Source organism: Antedon mediterranea, chromosome 7 (genome assembly GCF_964355755.1).
Source record: "Antedon mediterranea chromosome 7, ecAntMedi1.1, whole genome shotgun sequence".
Classification (NCBI taxonomy): Eukaryota; Metazoa; Echinodermata; class Crinoidea; order Comatulida; family Antedonidae; genus Antedon; species Antedon mediterranea.
The window spans coordinates 26,179,013-26,196,389 of record NC_092676.1 but is presented as its reverse complement, the minus strand read 5'-3'; the positions used below and the strand labels follow the sequence as shown (position 1 = coordinate 26,196,389).

The window sequence follows — 17,377 nt, the reverse complement described above, 5'->3', positions numbered from 1 at the left end:
TTCATGTTTTGAGAAATTGTATATCATTTCAGATGTTTCGCGCTGCGCTTTTATTTGTTTCGCGCTTCGTCTTGTTCGAGCTTCCTCCGTACATACCGATAATTAATATGATTTTTCATTTCATTTTTTGTACATTATTAACAAATAGCATACAGAACCCCATACAGAACATACCCTTCTCTGAGAAAACACTTGTGGGCGATTCCCCGAATACGACATGATGGAATAGCTTTGGAGACTTTGACTTTGGAGTAGGCCTAAATCGAAACGTCAAGCAACTCAACAGTTCTTTTCAGAACTAATATAGGCCTACGTGGTGTACCGCAAATTTATATCAACAAATATGTAACTTGTTTAGCACGTTTAAAATGGATAGCAAAACATATTAAAAAAAAAAACCTGAATTATTTCAAACAGACAGCACATTAGTTCAAACGGATAGCACAATAGATAGTTCAATCAAATGGATATAACTATGATATAACTGTACTGTGCATTCTATACGGATTATCGGGTAGCACATTCTTTCAAATGGATAGCACATTCTTTCAAATGGATAGCACATTCTTTCAAATGGATAGCACATTAGGTAGCACAATCAAATGGATATAGTACTGTACATTATTCTATGATTATCGGGTAGCACATTCTTTCAAATGGATAGCACATTAGGCCTATTTCAAATGGATAGCACATTCTTTCAAATGGATAGCACATTATTTCAAAATGGATAGCACATTATTTCAAATGGATAGCACATTGGGTAGCACAATCAAATAGATATAGTACTGTACATTATTCTATAAGGATTATCGGATAGCACATTATTTCAAATGGATAGCACATAAGGTAGCACAGTCAAATGGATATAGTAGGCCTACTGTACATTATTCTATACGGATTATCGGGTAGCACATTCTTTCAAATGGATAGAAAATTATTTCAAATGGATAGCACATTCTTTCAAATGGATAGCACATTATTTCAAATGGATAGCACATTATTTCAAATGGATAGCACATTAGGTAGCACAATCAAATGGATGTAATTGTACTGTACATTATTCTATACGGATTATCGGGTAGCACATTCTTTCAAATAGCACATTATTTCAAATGGATAGCACATTATTTCAAATGGATAGCACATTGGGTAGCACAATCAAATGGATATAGTACTGTACATTATTCTATAAGGATTATCGGGTAGCACATTATTTCAAATAGATAGCACATTAGGTAGCACAATCAAATGGATATAATTGTACTGTACATTATTCTATAGCCTACGGATTATCGGGTAGCACATTCTTTCAAATGGATAGCACATTAGGTAGCACAGCCAAATGGATATAGTACTGTACATTATTCTATAAGGATTATCGGGTAGCACATTCTTTCAAATGGATAGCACATTAGGTAGCACAATCAAATGGATATAGTACTGTACATTATTTTATACGGATTATTGGGTAGCACATTCTTTCAAATGGATAGCACATTCTTTCAAATGGATAGCACATTGGGTAGCACAATCAAATGGATATAGTACTGTACTGTACATTATTCTATACGGATTATCGGGTAGCACATTCTTTCAAATGGATAGCACATTAGGTAGCACAATCAAATGGATATAATTGTACTGTACATTATTCTATACGGATGATCGGGTAGCACATTCTTTCAAATGGATAGCAAATTATTTCAAATGGATAGCATGGATTTGGGTAGCACAATCAAATTGAGAACATTGGTTAACACATTGCATCAAATGGGAGCCTACTGTACAGTTATTCTATTGAATTGAATTGAAATATATATTTATACTGGGTAACCTCTTCAGTCAAAGACTGGTCTCCCAGAGGGCCCAGTTGGTGATCAGTGGCTGTGATGTACTAGTACACCGGGGTAACCCTCCACTCGTCTCGAAAGATGTACTAGGTTCTTTAAGTACACACGAGCTAGATGTGTATTCTATTATCGGGTGTAGCACATTAAAATTGAGATAAGATGGACATCATAATTTATTATTAAGGGGAAAAACAGCAAATCTTTACTGAGGGGACACTCCTATAAAGCGGACATTAAGGGGACGGGGAACATTTAAGCTCAGTGCCAATGTTCACTCAATATATTTTCCATCACAAAATAACAAAAAAGACGAAATATTTATATCCATTTATCGTTATTAAATAAAAATGGATATCATGATAATTATGATACTTTGTTTGTCTTGAAAGTTTTCATTGGTGAAACGTTGCCTGCTACATTTTGAATTTCCGAGTCCAGATCAGTATTGGTATTGGTTTTCTGTGATCTATTCTAACTAATGAAACAATTTTTAGAAAATGATATATCTGATAGATATCATCTAAGTGATGTTTTACATAAGTTATAACGTTTAACTTTTCATTCTCCATACATTCAATTCTTTTAATATAGTTCTTGTATAACACCATATCAAGTAGTAGTAGAAATTATTGTAGGGTTTTCTTATTATTCAGTCAATTCAGTGTTTCTATACAGAAAAGAGTAGTCAGTGGCCTTAACATCAATTAATTGTATAATTTGCACCCAAGGTCGAATAGCAAGAAACTCAGGTCCAGTTACATTGGTGTTCATTGGTCAATAGGAAATGAACAGCACACTTATGGGTGGTGACAAAGTTTAGTTATTGATAAGTTGTCCTTGGGAAAAACACATTAGTTGGGCTGACCATGGGCTGACAGAGTTAACGACTTCGTAACGCTATCCGGGGCTCCTGTGCCTAATGTTAACATCCATTATCAAATAAAATTACAAAACAACAATATAAGTTTTAATTTAATCATTTTTCGATGGAAAAAAAACGTTCAATAACTATGAATATGGTAGCCAATAGGAACAAGAATGAACAAATCCAATAATCATCTGAAAAATCGGTGTCAATCATAGTCAAAATAAAGGTCTTGATCATCATCATTCTTCATTACCAAAATCATAATGGTCTTGATTATCATCAAAGTGGTCTTGATTATCAAAATCATAATGGTCTTGATTATCATCAAAGTGGTCTTGATTACCAAAATCATAATGGTCTTGATTATCATCAAAGTGGTCTTGATTATCAAAATCACAATGGCCTTGATTATCATCAAAGTGGTCTTGATTATCAAAATCACAATGGCCTTGATTATCATCAAAGTGGTCTTGATTATCAAAATCACAATGGCCTTGATTATCATCAAAGTGGTCTTGATTATCAAAATCACAATGGCCTTGATTATCATCAAAGTGGTCTTGATTATCAAAATCACAATGGCCTTGATTATCATCAAAGTGGTCTTGATTATCAAAATCACAATGGCCTTGATTATCATCAAAGTGGTCTTGATTATCAAAATCACAATGGCCTTGATTATCATCAAAGTGGTCTTGATTATCAAAATCACAATGGCCTTGATTATCATCAAAGTGGTCTTGATTATCAAAATCACAATGGCCTTGATTATCATCAAAGTGGTCTTGATTATCAAAATCACAATGGCCTTGATTATCATCAAAGTGGCCTTGATTATCAAAATCACAATGGCCTTGATTATCATCAAAGTGGTCTTGATTATCAAAATCACAATGGCCTTGATTATCATCAAAGTAGTCTTGATTATCAAAATCATAAAGGTCTTGATCATCATTAAGGTATTGTTTGTCATCAAAGTGGTCTTGATCATCATCATAATAAAAGTCATAATAACCATTAGGAATTAGATCATTCAAGATTTTATTCATTGTAGATGACGTAGTCTTCTTGCCATTGTCAGTCAATATCTGCTTACGCACATATTCTGTTACAGTTTCTATGAAACAAAATAATTGATTCAGTTTAAAATGTGTACATTCAGGAGATTTTAAATAAAATTTTTGCATATGTGTTACAAAAAAATTATTACAAAAACTGTATATACTGTCGAGTATTATGTATAAAATAAATACGACGAGTCCGATAAATTAATTAAAATGTTTCCACAATAAAAGGAAAGAAGTATTTTTTTTGTAGTTGTGTATACTTTAAAGATTATTATTAATATTCTGTAAAATTAGGCCAAAAATGAGTTTAACATAAATTTAAATAAGAAAACAAAGTTCACTGATATAGACAAACCTTCATGCTGTACTGTAGTAGTAGACTGCAACTTGTTGCAAAAATCTTTATCCCAACCATTCGAGATATTAGCTAGGGATAATGGTTTCAAAAAGAGGGGTATCTTAGAGTCTTCCGTCACTTTTACAGGAATCAGCTTTCCTAGAATGCTATTACCAATTTTTGCCATAACAGCTGTTGCTGCAACAAGCTCTGGACAGCAGGTCAATGATTGGGGTGTAAACCCTACAACAACTTTCTTGCACCTCTGTACAGGTTCTATCAAATTGTCTATTTTTAGTTTGCTAAGTTGCCAGTCTTTTCTGCTGAGGCATTTAACATCTGGATTGACTTTTAGAAGACCTTGCAAAACTTTATCTTCCCACTCAACATTATCACTTATGATGTAGAAATCATGGTTGCTATCTGAAATAAAATTGTAATGTAGTTATTTTGTTGGTCTTCCATTGCTCTTCCTTTTTACAACAACTTTCAGTAATGACATAATTTTTAACAGATTAACCATCATAAGCAACAACTCATCAGTCTAAAGTGTAGCATCACTGTTTTCCAGTAAATGGAGTCAATGTAAATAAACATCATCCACACTTTCACCATCATTCATATATATATGCTACCTTGGTATTGAGCACTCTATCCTAACGGTCTGATAATTTCAACCTGAATATATATATATATATATTTATTTTCTATCCAACAAAATTATACTATTACAATCACAGTATTTTGATCCATTATCACTACATAGGGATACATACCTTGGGCTTGAAGTTGACCATGTGTTTTAAACCTAACCAAACTATTTTCTGACAAGAAAAAAATTTAAAATTCAGTATTATACATTAAATTGGGTCTAGTCCAAATAATATTTGTTTATGATTAAAGAAAAAGAAGTATTTTAAATGTAGTAAATACTTTATAAGACACAATAAAAAAAAGTACCTTGCTGAGGAAGAGTAGCAATTAGTTTCTGACAAAAACCTTTTTCCCAATTGTTGGCTACTGTCAATGTATCCAAACATTTTGGTATCACAGCATCCTTTGTTATTTTGACAGGAATCAATTGTACGCGACCTAGATTTTTGCTTTCCAACATATTCTGAACAACTGTTACTGCGACAAACTCTGGGTTAAAAGTTTCCGAGATTGATGTAAATCCTATTACAACTTTCTTACACCTCTGTATTGGTTCAGTCAAATTCTCCATTTTGAATTTACAAAGTGTCCTGTCCCTTCTGCTGAGACACTTAACATCAGGTTTTTCTTTTGAAAGATCTTGCAATAATTTGTCTTCCCACTCAACATCATCACTTATTATGTAGAAATCGTATTCTTTATCTGAAAATAAAAAGGCTATTTGTCATAACCATTGTCATATAATTCCAATCATTCAGTAAATTCATTGGATTAGATGCATCTGGGTAGCAGGCTAGTTTCCCCCTGTAATTTGTCTTCCCCCCCCCTCCCCCTCCCCCATGACAATTTGAGGGAATAGTATTGAATGAAGAGTTTTATATAAACAGTACTAGGGCCTTTAAATTAAAAAAAGCTTTGTATACACTATCAAACTTATGTGACAAAAAATGTGATGTGCCATAATATGGTACAGTAGTGATAAGCCTAAATATGTCATTCTTTATATGGGCAAATCATGGAGGTATAAAAATAATAAAAATATTTTTATACCTCCATGGGCAAATCACACTTTTTTGCCACATAAAGTTTGATAGTGCAGGCAAAGCTTTACTTTACTTTTCAAAAACAGATATAAATTTGTTTGAATAATGATTATGATATAAATGTTTGTGTGGGATGGGAGAATGTAGTAGAGGGCTATGGTCCAGTTGGGATGGGGGGAATGTGTCCAGGGGTAAAAATACTGGGTTAAATGTCTGGGGAATGGAAATGTCCAGGGGGGAAATGTCCAGGGAAAACCAACCGTGTATTTGCTGTTTTATCTTATGTCGGGGAAAAGATAAGTGACAATTGATGTTTAGGTCTTATTTTTTTATTCTGCATTTCTTTATTTCAGTAATATCTGTAAGATATAAAACAATGTTTTTTTTAAATGTCTATCTATTATATGTTAATGTAACACTTGAATAAATACTGCTAACCTTTAAATTTTGCACCACAATTTTGTTCTCCAATGGTATCCATTTTTGCTCGATGTTCTGTCTCTTTAGTCATACTTGGAACATTCATACTATACACAAATGTATGAAATAAATTATAGCAATATAAAATAGAATATCTGTTCTGTTGAAAAAGTAGGCTACATTTTTCTCTCAAACAAAACAAATGAAAACAGTGTTGGTATAATAATAAATAATTTAAAATCATGGCATTATTTAAATTTGTAATGCTGATTACTAAAATTTTTTATAAATACAGCTACAGTAGTACTGTACATCAATAAAAAATATATAAATTTCATGCATGCAAAAATACTAAAAATGTTTAAATATTTATTGTAAAAAAATAAACCTTGGAAAATTTCTCTTGTGATGTCGACTTTTCTCAAGATAATATCTGAAATCATGAGTTCCACATAGACACACTGTAATATTTGTCAAAGAAAAAAAAACAAATATAAAATATGGTCAAATTTTACGATTATAATTCTGAAAACCAGGGTGTTGGGTTTCAAGCCTGTAGTAGAGGTTTGTAGGGTTCAAACCCCTTTTTTCCCTTTCAAATTGTGATCAGCAGAGAAAGTGCTGGTAAATAGGTCTTCCTGACAATCCTACCTAGCAAGATGGCAAACTCTACTAGGCTGGTCAAGGTTGGTTGTCTTCAGTCAATACACTAGCCCCTCCCCTTCCTCTCCCTAGTCCATACTGCTTGCTTATGCTTTAACAATAAGGAAAAGCAACGTTTGGAAGAGTTTCCTGTACCTTTCTATCTTCTATACCTATAGTAGTCCACTGTACTTACGGTAGTATATATTTTGGTATTTAGGAAATTATAATCATGTTCTATAAAATGTCAAAGTATGTTCATTATACTTGGTACTTGTCCTCTTGAATACTCCACAAGGATCCTGTAAAATTGCGAGACCGCATGATATTGTGTGTTATTTTTTTGGTGATTACTATATTTGATGTGATGGAAAAACCAGAATTTATATTCTAGAAATCTATTATATTCTGAATTGCTCGATACCGTATATCATTTTTAAAACATTCTCTTTTAAAATCTATTAATTCGGTTGTTCAGCTCTATTGACAAATTTTCCAAAAATATGTCTGTAAATATGAAATTTATTATAACACATGGGGCTTGTCTATATAGACCCATAGAAATAATCCAACAAAGGGTGCACTACTAAACATTACAGAAATTATTCAGTTCACGATTCCCAGGCCTATAGTCATTGTCACGGTCCAACAATCAGCTCAGTTAATGTGCAGCGTCATCAATTGATTATTGATAATCATACAATGGCATGGTAATAAGATACAATTTGGTTACATCAATCCATTTATACTAGCAATAAGCCATGTTTTTCTGCGTTAATATTAATATTGAGTTTGCTGTAGGAATCCCCCTGGTCTAGCATGTGTGATGTATGTGTTACTATTTTTATTGTAATATCCAGAATAAATTGAATTGAATATGTAGTTATATACTAATTGGCATTGGTTAAGTAAGTATAATAAAACCGAGATACGTAAAATTACGCACCCAATTTAGTATAGCATTATTATGTATATTGTATTTGCTGTATGTAAGCAATGTTATAAGAAAGAAACTGCGGCAGTATTTTTAAACTACAACATTTGTGAAAAGTGTGTTAGTAGAATTTTAAATGGATAATTTTTTTTTTAAGTGGTTTGGAAACCTGGTAACATTGAAATGGTGGGATGATACATGGTTGAATGAGGGGTTTGCCAGCTTTGTGGAATATAGCGGCGTGGAACATGTAGAACCAACTTGGCAAATGGTAAGAACTTAGAAAAGTAAGAAAACAATGGTAAGAACTTAGTAAAGTAAAACAAAATCAATGTTAATACTACAAATATTAAAAATGATTAAGAATTTTTAAAGAACATTTAAGAATTACTCAGTTTTGTAAGTCTACACTCTGTACAACTTAATTTCTTAAAAATTTTCACACTGAGTAGGTAGTAGTACTACGGGTAATAATTGTCTAAGAAAAAAGTAAAATCTGTCTAAATTTGGACAATGTATACATTAAAATTAACTTTGGTGTTTGTAAAATGAAATAAATTCCTTCGAGCCATTTTTGGCCAAGCATTTAGCTTTTTGTTGTTTAGAAAAAGTATTTATTTGTGTTGTCTATTCTTTTTTGTCTATGTTAAGACAATGTATAAATTAAAATCACTTTTAAACAAAATATTTAAAAATCCTTCATTTTGTTTGGAGCCAAGCTTTTAATTTTCTGAAACAGAGAAATTAAAGGTATATTTTCTTTTACTTCTTGTTGCAAAATATCACAATTTAATATTATGATAATTTATTGTTAGCAAGATCAGTTTCTGGAGAGTGATATTCATCCGGTGTTCAAAGTAGATGCTTTAGAGACATCTAGACCAATCTCAATTGAAGTACGCACAACGGCTGAGATTAACCAAATGTTTGATACAATCTCATACAACAAGGTAAGAAAAAGGAAGTGGATGATGTGGAGAATGAAGGGATGATTAAGGAGGACACACTTGATGATGCATATCTTATTATTATTACAATATTTTATTCACTTATTTTTTATTTATTTTTAAAATTTTATTCTGTTAGCCATGACTTAAAATTTGTCTCTTGTATTTTTAATTTTTTTTTTACTAAGGTAATTTTGTTCTTTATTTTTAATTTATAAATGTTATGTGTGTGCAGAAAAACGAATAAAACAAACTATATACAGTGGCACAGTTTCACGAAGTTAAAGTTAAATAATAGATCAATGTAAAGACTATTGTAAAAATGACACAACTCAGATTTTGGCAAAAATTAATTATTAATATTAACAAATGATGTAGAAAACATTTTACAATTAAAGTTGAGTAAATAATTTATATTTGAATTTATTCAAGGTTCAAGAAATTTTATTGGTCCACTAATTAATATTAATTAACATAACACTAAAGTTTATTATATTTATTATTTAGACTTAACAATAGAAATATTCTTCTTTGACCTCTTATTCCCTTTTTATATATTAATGGTATTCATTTATGCCTAATTTTGTTTTATTTTGGCAATAAAAGTGTATGAATAAATAAATGAAATATTACCAATTATAAATACTGTTTAAATTTGTATGATAGGGGTCATCCGTCATTCGAATGTGCCAGTTTTTCTTGGGTGAAGACACTTTCAAGAAAGGATTAAAGGTAAATATATACAGTAACAATAACATTGGGAGATGGGAAGTATATTGTAGGTTTTATAAAAGTGGAATAAGTATTGGTAGTTTTGGTTTTGAAGATATATTTTCCCCCTGAAAAAATAATTTAAAACAATTTTTTTTTAAATATGTTATTTTAATGTCGCATAGTAGTTCTTTTTAAAAAGTATTTCCTTAATAACTGTAATTTTAGGCAAAAAATGTTCAAATTTTCTGTCTGAATAAGTTTTTGATAAAAATTTAACTGTTTATTTTATTTTTATAAGTGAATCATTATTTGTGTTTTTTTTTTCTATGGAAGTGAATAACTTTATTAAAACTGCAAAATGGCTAATTTTATTAATTTTCATGTTTCTGAGGGACAATAAATATTTAATTATACTGTGTTTGTTGATTGTTTCAGAACTATTTATCCGCTTTTGCTTACAGTAATGCAGAAAACAATGACCTGTGGTTATATTTAACGGCCGTAAGTTTGATTTTTATCAAAAAAACAAAATATATTTGTTTAAATAATATCCTAGTCCAACAAACAAACATCTAAATCTTATCACCCATTATGTTGTTCAGCCTCATGAGATTACTTTTGAGCTATATACAATATTGCCACAATCCATTCTTCCTCTGAAAAAAGTGACTTCTAAATGCATTTATTTTGTCAGTAGGTTAAATTCAATGTAATATCTGTATAATAATTATACTTAAACATTTTTTTTATCATGTGACAGGCTGCAAAGGAAGACGGCAAAGACATTGACGTGAAAACCGTGATGGAAACGTGGATCGACCAAATGGGATTTCCGAGTGTAAACGTCACTAGATCTTACAACGGCGATGATACGTTCACAGCGACGCAACATCACTTCCGTATTGACCCTGTCGCAAACTTCACAACACATTATCCAGATCTAGGGTATGGTGAAGAATGTAATTGATTATATATTGTTTAAGTTCTTTAAATTTATATTAATTGTTGTGTTCTATACATAAGTAGTTCTTTAAATTACTTTTGATTTATTGTTTTAAGTTAGGTTTTGTTCATTTTTCTTGGAAATGAGTGCCATCGATATAAAAATGTTATTCCAATAGATTCTTTAGATTACGGCGTAATTCTGTTGCTACGTTTTATAGTTGAATCACACATTGTCGCTGAAATGATGACAATTCTGATAGAACCAGTTCTCTTTCTCAAATTAGTTAATGTTTTAATAATTAAAAAGTTGTTTAAAGACAAATTTATCTTTTTTACATATAAAAATGTTTTAGATATGTATGGTGGGTTCCTTTGACGTACACTACTGCAACTGAGAGACAATTTATCAACCCAAATCAGTTATGGATGGATCCCTCAGTTGAAAAAGGTAAAAGTGTTTTTTTTTTTAAGGAAAGAAGAGTGCTGGAGAAGATCTTTTTATTTAAGGTCTCTGCCAGGGCCATATATTTTTCGACTTCTGTACAATAAATGTATTTTACAAATTATACTGTATAAAATAGATCAATTCGGTGTTACTGACCGAATCATCATTGTTAAAGACATTATTAATGTTTATAAAATCCATTTCTTGAAGGTAGTAAATTTGAGACTTATTTAGTATTTCAATTTCAGATTAATTATTCTGTTATGATAATTTAATTCTACATTGTATCCTTTTATGTTCACATTAATACATTTATGAAGCTGATAATATCTACTTATAGGCGAACCAACCTACATATAAAGATGTTAACATTTGTAATTTAATGTTGAGGACACACTAATGAAATTACACCTCAGTATAACGGCAGTGCTTATGTCCACTGCTGATAATCAATCCATAAATTACATGGTGATATCCTGAACCAGTCCTACATAACAGTGCTCTAATTTCTTAAGTTATGTCCACACTATCAAACTAGTTTTACAAAAAAACTGTGATGTGCTCAAATATGGTAGTGATGTGCCCCAAATATGGTACAGTATGCCCAAATATGGTAGTGATATGACATCATCATGGCCATTGGGCACATCACATTTTTTGTCACATAACGTTTGATAGTATACAGAGCTTTACAAATGTATTATTGTTAAATCACCATTTCAACTGTATTTTTTCAATTACATTTGATCTTAACATAAAGTTATATTGAGTACTAGTTTGCTGAGTGGTGCAACAGCTCCCCAATAATACCATTGAAATATCTCTTGATTCTAGTTTATTTTTATAGAACAATTTATATCAACCACTAGATTAGCAGTTACACACTTCCTTATTGTATACTGTATTAAGAAATGTTTACAAATTTTTTAGAAATGGCAACAATACCAGGCATAGACCTTGATGAATGGATTCTTGTAAATATTAACCATCATAACTATTACCGTGTTAACTATGATACCAAGAACTGGGAGATGTTAAGCAACCAGCTAACTACCAATCATACAGTAAGTACAGACCTACCAGGTATAAGAAGTTTACATACGTCCTAATATTTAAGTGGATAAAAGGCCTTCTATGCACCCATGGCAGCTACACAGTGCAGCGCTAACTTACCATATATATTTAACATTATACACTGTATGTACACTGGATCAAGGCTTTACATCCCATCTGAAGAACGAGGCAATAAAATGAATGCATCTTCCTCAACAATGAAATCAATATGGCTAATCAGAGACTCGACCCCATACCTTTCATCATATCACTCTCTCTACACTATCATACTGGTAACTAACATAAAGTGTGATATGCCCAAATATGGTAGTGATATGACATCATCATGTCCATATATGGGCACATCACATTTTTTTGTCGCCTAAAGTTTGATAGTGTAGACAGAGCTTTACTTCATAACTACTGTCACATTTTTATTTTGAAAGGTTTTACTCCAAAGAGGTTCGAACCCATACCATTCATATAATAGTTTGTCCCCTTACGCCATCACTCTATGAATTGCACTTTTTCTTGATAACTACTTTCATATTTTTATCTTGAAAGGTGTTACCCCAGAGTACAAGATCTGCCATCATAAACGATGCCTTTAACCTAGCAAGAGCAGGTGAAGTGAGTCAGGTGACAGCCTTAGATCTTACTAAGTACCTAACTAACGAGATGGACTACATACCTTGGACAACTGTTAGTGATGTCATGGGATACATAGACTTGATGCTCTGTCGCTCTAAAGCTTACGGTGATTTTAAGGTGATTTTTTATTCTTGTTTTCAATTAAACAAATTGCAATAAGACTAACAAATGTTATTTATATATATTTATACAGTGGACTCTCTAAACCAACATTTTCTTGAGGTCCTAAAGGTCCCAACTTCTTTTTAGCAATAAAAATGCATTTGGAATACCATCATTTCTGTCATAAAAAAGTTCTGTCTACCCTATCAAACTAGTTTGACAAAAAAAAGTGTGATGTGCCCAAATATGGTATGTATGTCATACAAAGTTTGATAGTGTAGACAGAGCTTAAATGTTTGTTAGGGCTCCCTCAACAATTATTCTTTCATTTAACTTTTTACATGCTCTGTCTACACTATCAAAACTTTATGTGATGTGCCCATATATGGACATGATGATGTCATATTACTACCATATTTGGGCATATTACTACCATGTTTGGGTACAGTGTAGGCAGAATACCCAAATATAAAATATCCTTTTAGCTTCTATTCCTTTTATAATATCTTAGAAATTAAAATGCATTACATTTTCTGGACATTTTTTAGAAATATATGGGAAAACAAGTTACACCATTTTATGATTACGTTGGCTGGGATGCTGCAGGCTTGCCGCATGTGGCGCAGTAAGTAATTCTTTCAAGCAAAAAGTCTAACTCTATATACTTCTAAACCTTGATATTTCTTTCTTTTATTTATTTACCCAAAAATAAATTATATATATTGTAAACATCCATATAATAATTAATATATCATGGACTGGGCTAAAAAATAGTCAAAGTTAATCAAGTTTAGTCCTAAACATTAAAAAATAAAAGTTAAATAAATAAATAATGGCAACCTTTCTAAAATTAACATTAACAATTATGTGCTGGTCCTTTTTAGATTAAGTCAGGCTACAGCATTAAGCCTAGCATGTGGTTATGGCAATGAAGAATGCAAGAACATAGCTATAAATCTGTATGCTGAGTGGATGCAAAATTCTTCTAATAATGTGTAAGTTGTGAAAATAGTCTTCCTAAAGCTCTGTCCACACTATCAAACTAGTTTGACAAAAATAAGTGTGATGTGCCCAAATATGGTAGTGATATGACATCATCGTGTCCATATATGAGCACATCAAACTTTTTGTAGTGTAGACAGAGCTTTAGGGTTGGTTCTCGCTGCTGTACTTGAAGTGCAATCCCTTCACCAACTCTTCTCACATTTATATAATATATATATACAATAGTTGTTTTTACATACAGTACTTCCTCGAGTAATTTCTCAGTTGATTAGCTGACCTGGGGTTTTTTATCCTATATCTACAAAACAACTGAATTTTCCCCATATAAAGCTAAAGTTTCTTGAATATTCCAATTAGGTGATAAGTTTATGTTTGTGAGATATATCAAAGTATGGGGATGATGTGTGATTTTCATCCCAATATGTAAAAAACAAAAACAAAACAACTCATTTGATGATTAATTCATATTTGTGAGATACATATTACTTTCTTTTTTTTGTTACAGAATTCCAGTTAATTTAAAGTACACAGTGTACTGCACTGCTATTGCTGCTGGTGATCAGGAGGAATGGTATTTTGCTTGGAACCAATTCCAGACATCGCTGGTATCATCCGAACGATCTACCTTGCTTGGTGCTTTGGCATGCAGCCAAGAACCTTGGATTCTTAACACGTAATGTGCCAAAATATATCATTTTTTATTGACATTAATAATAATAAATGGGACTTATTTATCATGATGAGTACTACTACTGTATCTCATCTGCCACGCCCCTACAATCCCTTAGGTCATTGGACAATTAGAACTAGATATAGCACATTATACAAAGTCTCAATGCGCTAAAACAAAAGAAATAAAAAGTGGAAAACTAAGAGAAAAAAAAGAGTTCAAAAGAGTTTCAGAGCAGCCTTAAAATAAAACGTTATAATGCCTATATTATACGGTACTCATCATCACAAACAAATTTTGTATTATTCAAAAATACAAAATAATCATTTCAGTAATCTCTAATAAAATGGTTTTTTTTTTCTAATAATTGCAGGTATCTTAATTATTGTTTGGACCCTGATAAGATTAAATCACAAGACGTTACATCCGTAGTATCATCAGTAGCTGGAAACACAATAGGAAGCTCATTAGCGTGGGACTTCTTTCAAGCAAATTGGGACTTTTTTAGAAAAACGTAAGACTGCTACACACTAAAACGATAGATAGATAAACATACATTTTTTTGACATAAAATAAAAGAAATTAGAAAAATTTTTATTATAGAATTATTATTTAGGTTTATTGTCCAAAAACAGATGATCGATAATAGAGAGGTTTCGCAATCTTACGAATACGATAACGGAAACGGTTACGTCACGCACACGTATTCGTTTTTCGTAAGCCAGTAAAAATCTGTTTCGCATGGCAACGAAATATTGAGGCTCGTCCAAAATATGACTGCGGTAAATTTGAGCGAAGCGCAGGTACGTGTTGCTTGGTGCTTGGCTGCCTAGGCCTAGCGTAACATCAAAGCGAGTGAGGACTTTAAAAACTGCTATTTATCAAAATTGACTTGGCATTTCAGTAAATTACTTTAGTAAATTAATTTCAATAAATCTATAATTATATAATAATCATGAATCATTCCTGATTCAAATGCAAAATGTGCAAAAATAGATCAAAAACTATACTCGTTTTGTAGTTACGAATATGACTGGTGATATTCGTCAACACGAATACACTTTACGAATATGAAATGGGGATCAGCTCAAAAGTTTCACAAATGTATGACGTATCCGTTTTCGTTATCGTATTCGTAAGGTTGCGAAACCTCCCTATTACAAATAGCCAAAAGGCTGAAACCGTAACATTTTACATTAAAAAGGTTAAAATCCATAAGAAAATATATGCATTATGTAAAAATGTATAACATGTAAATTTATGTTTGTTAATGTAAGTATTATTGTATTATGAGAAATAAATATTTTAAAAAATGCAATCAAATTACGTCAATAAGACTAATACAATCATTATGATATTATTGCTCTTAGTAATCATCACGTGATCTGATTGGACGTGTAAAAATATTATTTATGATATGAATGATATGAGTGTTTAACAAACTATTATGATAAGAAAGTATCTTTCAAATATTTAGCCTAAAAAAATTTAGGTGCTTGACTTTATATACTATTGTTTATTTTTCAGATATGGAGATAATGTATTTAATTTGGCTTCCATGGTAACAAGTGTAACAACTCATTTCAATACAGATTTTGAATTAAATGAGGTAATTACATATTTATTTTAGATATGATTTCTTTTTCAAAATTAAAAAAAAATATTTACCTGAATAAAATGTAATTCAAAGAAAAAATGCTGTTAAAAAATAAAAATTAACCGTTTTTTTTTTTTTTACAAAAGTAATAACTGTATTACTAGCATAGGTGTTTAGCACCTGTTTGGTCTTTCTTTGCCTTTTATATTTGTTTTGTATTCTTTCTATTGTATATGGCAGAAAATTAAATAAATAAATAAAATAAAACTGCAAAATAGCCTATTTAAATATGATTTTATTAATCTTAATTTTTCATGTTTTTCTGGTACAATACATCTTTAATTAATTTTTTTTTATATCCAGCTTGAAGAATTTATGAAGGAAAATCCCGACCAGGGAACAGCAGCAAATGCCTTTTCAAAATCAGTATCACAAACTAAAGCAAATATACGTTGGATGAATAGTTACTTAGAAGAGGTGTTTGACTGGCTGCAAACTATTTAATTTAAGGAATGTGATACTTTAATGTTATTTTAAGATTAATAAGTTACAATTTTCAGTCAATAAACTCAGATTAAATGTTCCATTATTTATACAGGGAGACCCTGTAGGTTTTCCTTAAGCTCTGTCTACACTCTCAAACTAGTTTGATAGTGTTTTACTGTCTACACTATCAAACTAGTGTGATGTGCCCAAATATGGTAGTGATATGCCTAAATATGGTAGTTATATGACATCATGTCACATAAAATTTGATAGTGTAGACAGAGTTTTAGATCAGCCCAGAAATTGTATTTTGTTTTATGATAGACAGTACCAAGAATTTGAAATTTTGACAGTTTCAGTTAGGCAAATTTTATATAAAAATTGTTTAAATTTATTTTTAAAAAAGGTTTAATTTGTAATAAATGTCCAGACTTTTGTACATACATAATTTGTATTAAAGAAAAGAAATTGAAGGAAAATATTTGTATAAATAAATGAAGAAAATTATTACTGTAATTTTAATAAATAAATGTTATAATAGTTGATATTTAATATGTATATATAATTGATGAAATTATTAATTGATATATTCAGATGTGCAGATAATTTAATAAAGTACAGACATACAACACTTTGCTTATTTGTTTTATTTAAGGCTCATTTATACTAGGACTGTAATGATCAACAATAAATAGATAAACATTTTTTTTTTTAGAGCTATAAGATATAATAACCATGTCTTTAAATCAAATAATATTTTCACACACATTAAGTCGTCATGATCAGTAATACAATTATTGTTCTTATTTTCGTGAAAGGTGACAGTATAAATGCTTATTCTGTACTTTATTTCCTTTGTTTTCTGTAAAAAAATGCATGTTTATCTATTTATTGTATCGTCCTAGAGTATAATAAATGGCCTTTATTATTATACCAAAGACTTG

General features: G+C 30.9%; 2 protein-coding genes across 2 annotated transcripts in view; one reads left to right on the top strand and one right to left on the bottom strand.

Moving 5' to 3' along the window:
• LOC140054300 (aminopeptidase N-like) overlaps nucleotides 1-17,028 on the top strand; it is a 28,982-nt gene extending 11,954 nt beyond the window's left edge. The window contains exons 7-20 of the mRNA XM_072099238.1: nucleotides 7,976-8,089; nucleotides 8,634-8,768; nucleotides 9,432-9,497; nucleotides 9,915-9,980; nucleotides 10,240-10,424; nucleotides 10,778-10,872; nucleotides 11,800-11,933; nucleotides 12,487-12,690; nucleotides 13,224-13,300; nucleotides 13,560-13,670; nucleotides 14,186-14,353; nucleotides 14,724-14,864; nucleotides 15,878-15,959; nucleotides 16,311-17,028. Coding sequence (XP_071955339.1) covers nucleotides 7,976-8,089; nucleotides 8,634-8,768; nucleotides 9,432-9,497; nucleotides 9,915-9,980; nucleotides 10,240-10,424; nucleotides 10,778-10,872; nucleotides 11,800-11,933; nucleotides 12,487-12,690; nucleotides 13,224-13,300; nucleotides 13,560-13,670; nucleotides 14,186-14,353; nucleotides 14,724-14,864; nucleotides 15,878-15,959; nucleotides 16,311-16,451 — 1,719 coding nt within the window. The 3' untranslated portion in view covers nucleotides 16,452-17,028. The remainder of the gene's footprint in view (nucleotides 1-7,975; nucleotides 8,090-8,633; nucleotides 8,769-9,431; nucleotides 9,498-9,914; nucleotides 9,981-10,239; nucleotides 10,425-10,777; nucleotides 10,873-11,799; nucleotides 11,934-12,486; nucleotides 12,691-13,223; nucleotides 13,301-13,559; nucleotides 13,671-14,185; nucleotides 14,354-14,723; nucleotides 14,865-15,877; nucleotides 15,960-16,310) is intronic.
• On the bottom strand, nucleotides 2,803-7,255 carry LOC140054298 (uncharacterized). Its single transcript, XM_072099237.1, has 7 exons — nucleotides 7,081-7,255; nucleotides 6,631-6,703; nucleotides 6,261-6,349; nucleotides 5,086-5,481; nucleotides 4,902-4,949; nucleotides 4,144-4,548; nucleotides 2,803-3,838 (listed from the first exon to the last, which is right to left on the bottom strand). Exons 3-7 carry the CDS (start codon nucleotides 6,346-6,348, stop codon nucleotides 2,961-2,963), a joined length of 1,815 nt encoding a protein of 604 aa, XP_071955338.1. The 5' UTR covers nucleotide 6,349; nucleotides 6,631-6,703; nucleotides 7,081-7,255; the 3' UTR covers nucleotides 2,803-2,960.
• Nucleotides 17,029-17,377: the final 349 nt, after the last annotated feature.

Coding starts and splice junctions, on each gene's coding strand:
- LOC140054298 (XM_072099237.1), bottom strand. CDS start 6,348: ATGAATGTTCCAAGTATGACTAAAGAGACAGAACATCGAGCAAAAATG. Junction 5,482..6,260: donor TTGTGGTGCAAAATTTAAAG/GTTAGCAGTATT, acceptor TTTTATTTTCAG/ATAAAGAATACGATTTCTAC. Junction 3,839..4,143: donor TACTACAGTACAGCATGAAG/GTTTGTCTATAT, acceptor TTTGTTTCATAG/AAACTGTAACAGAATATGTG.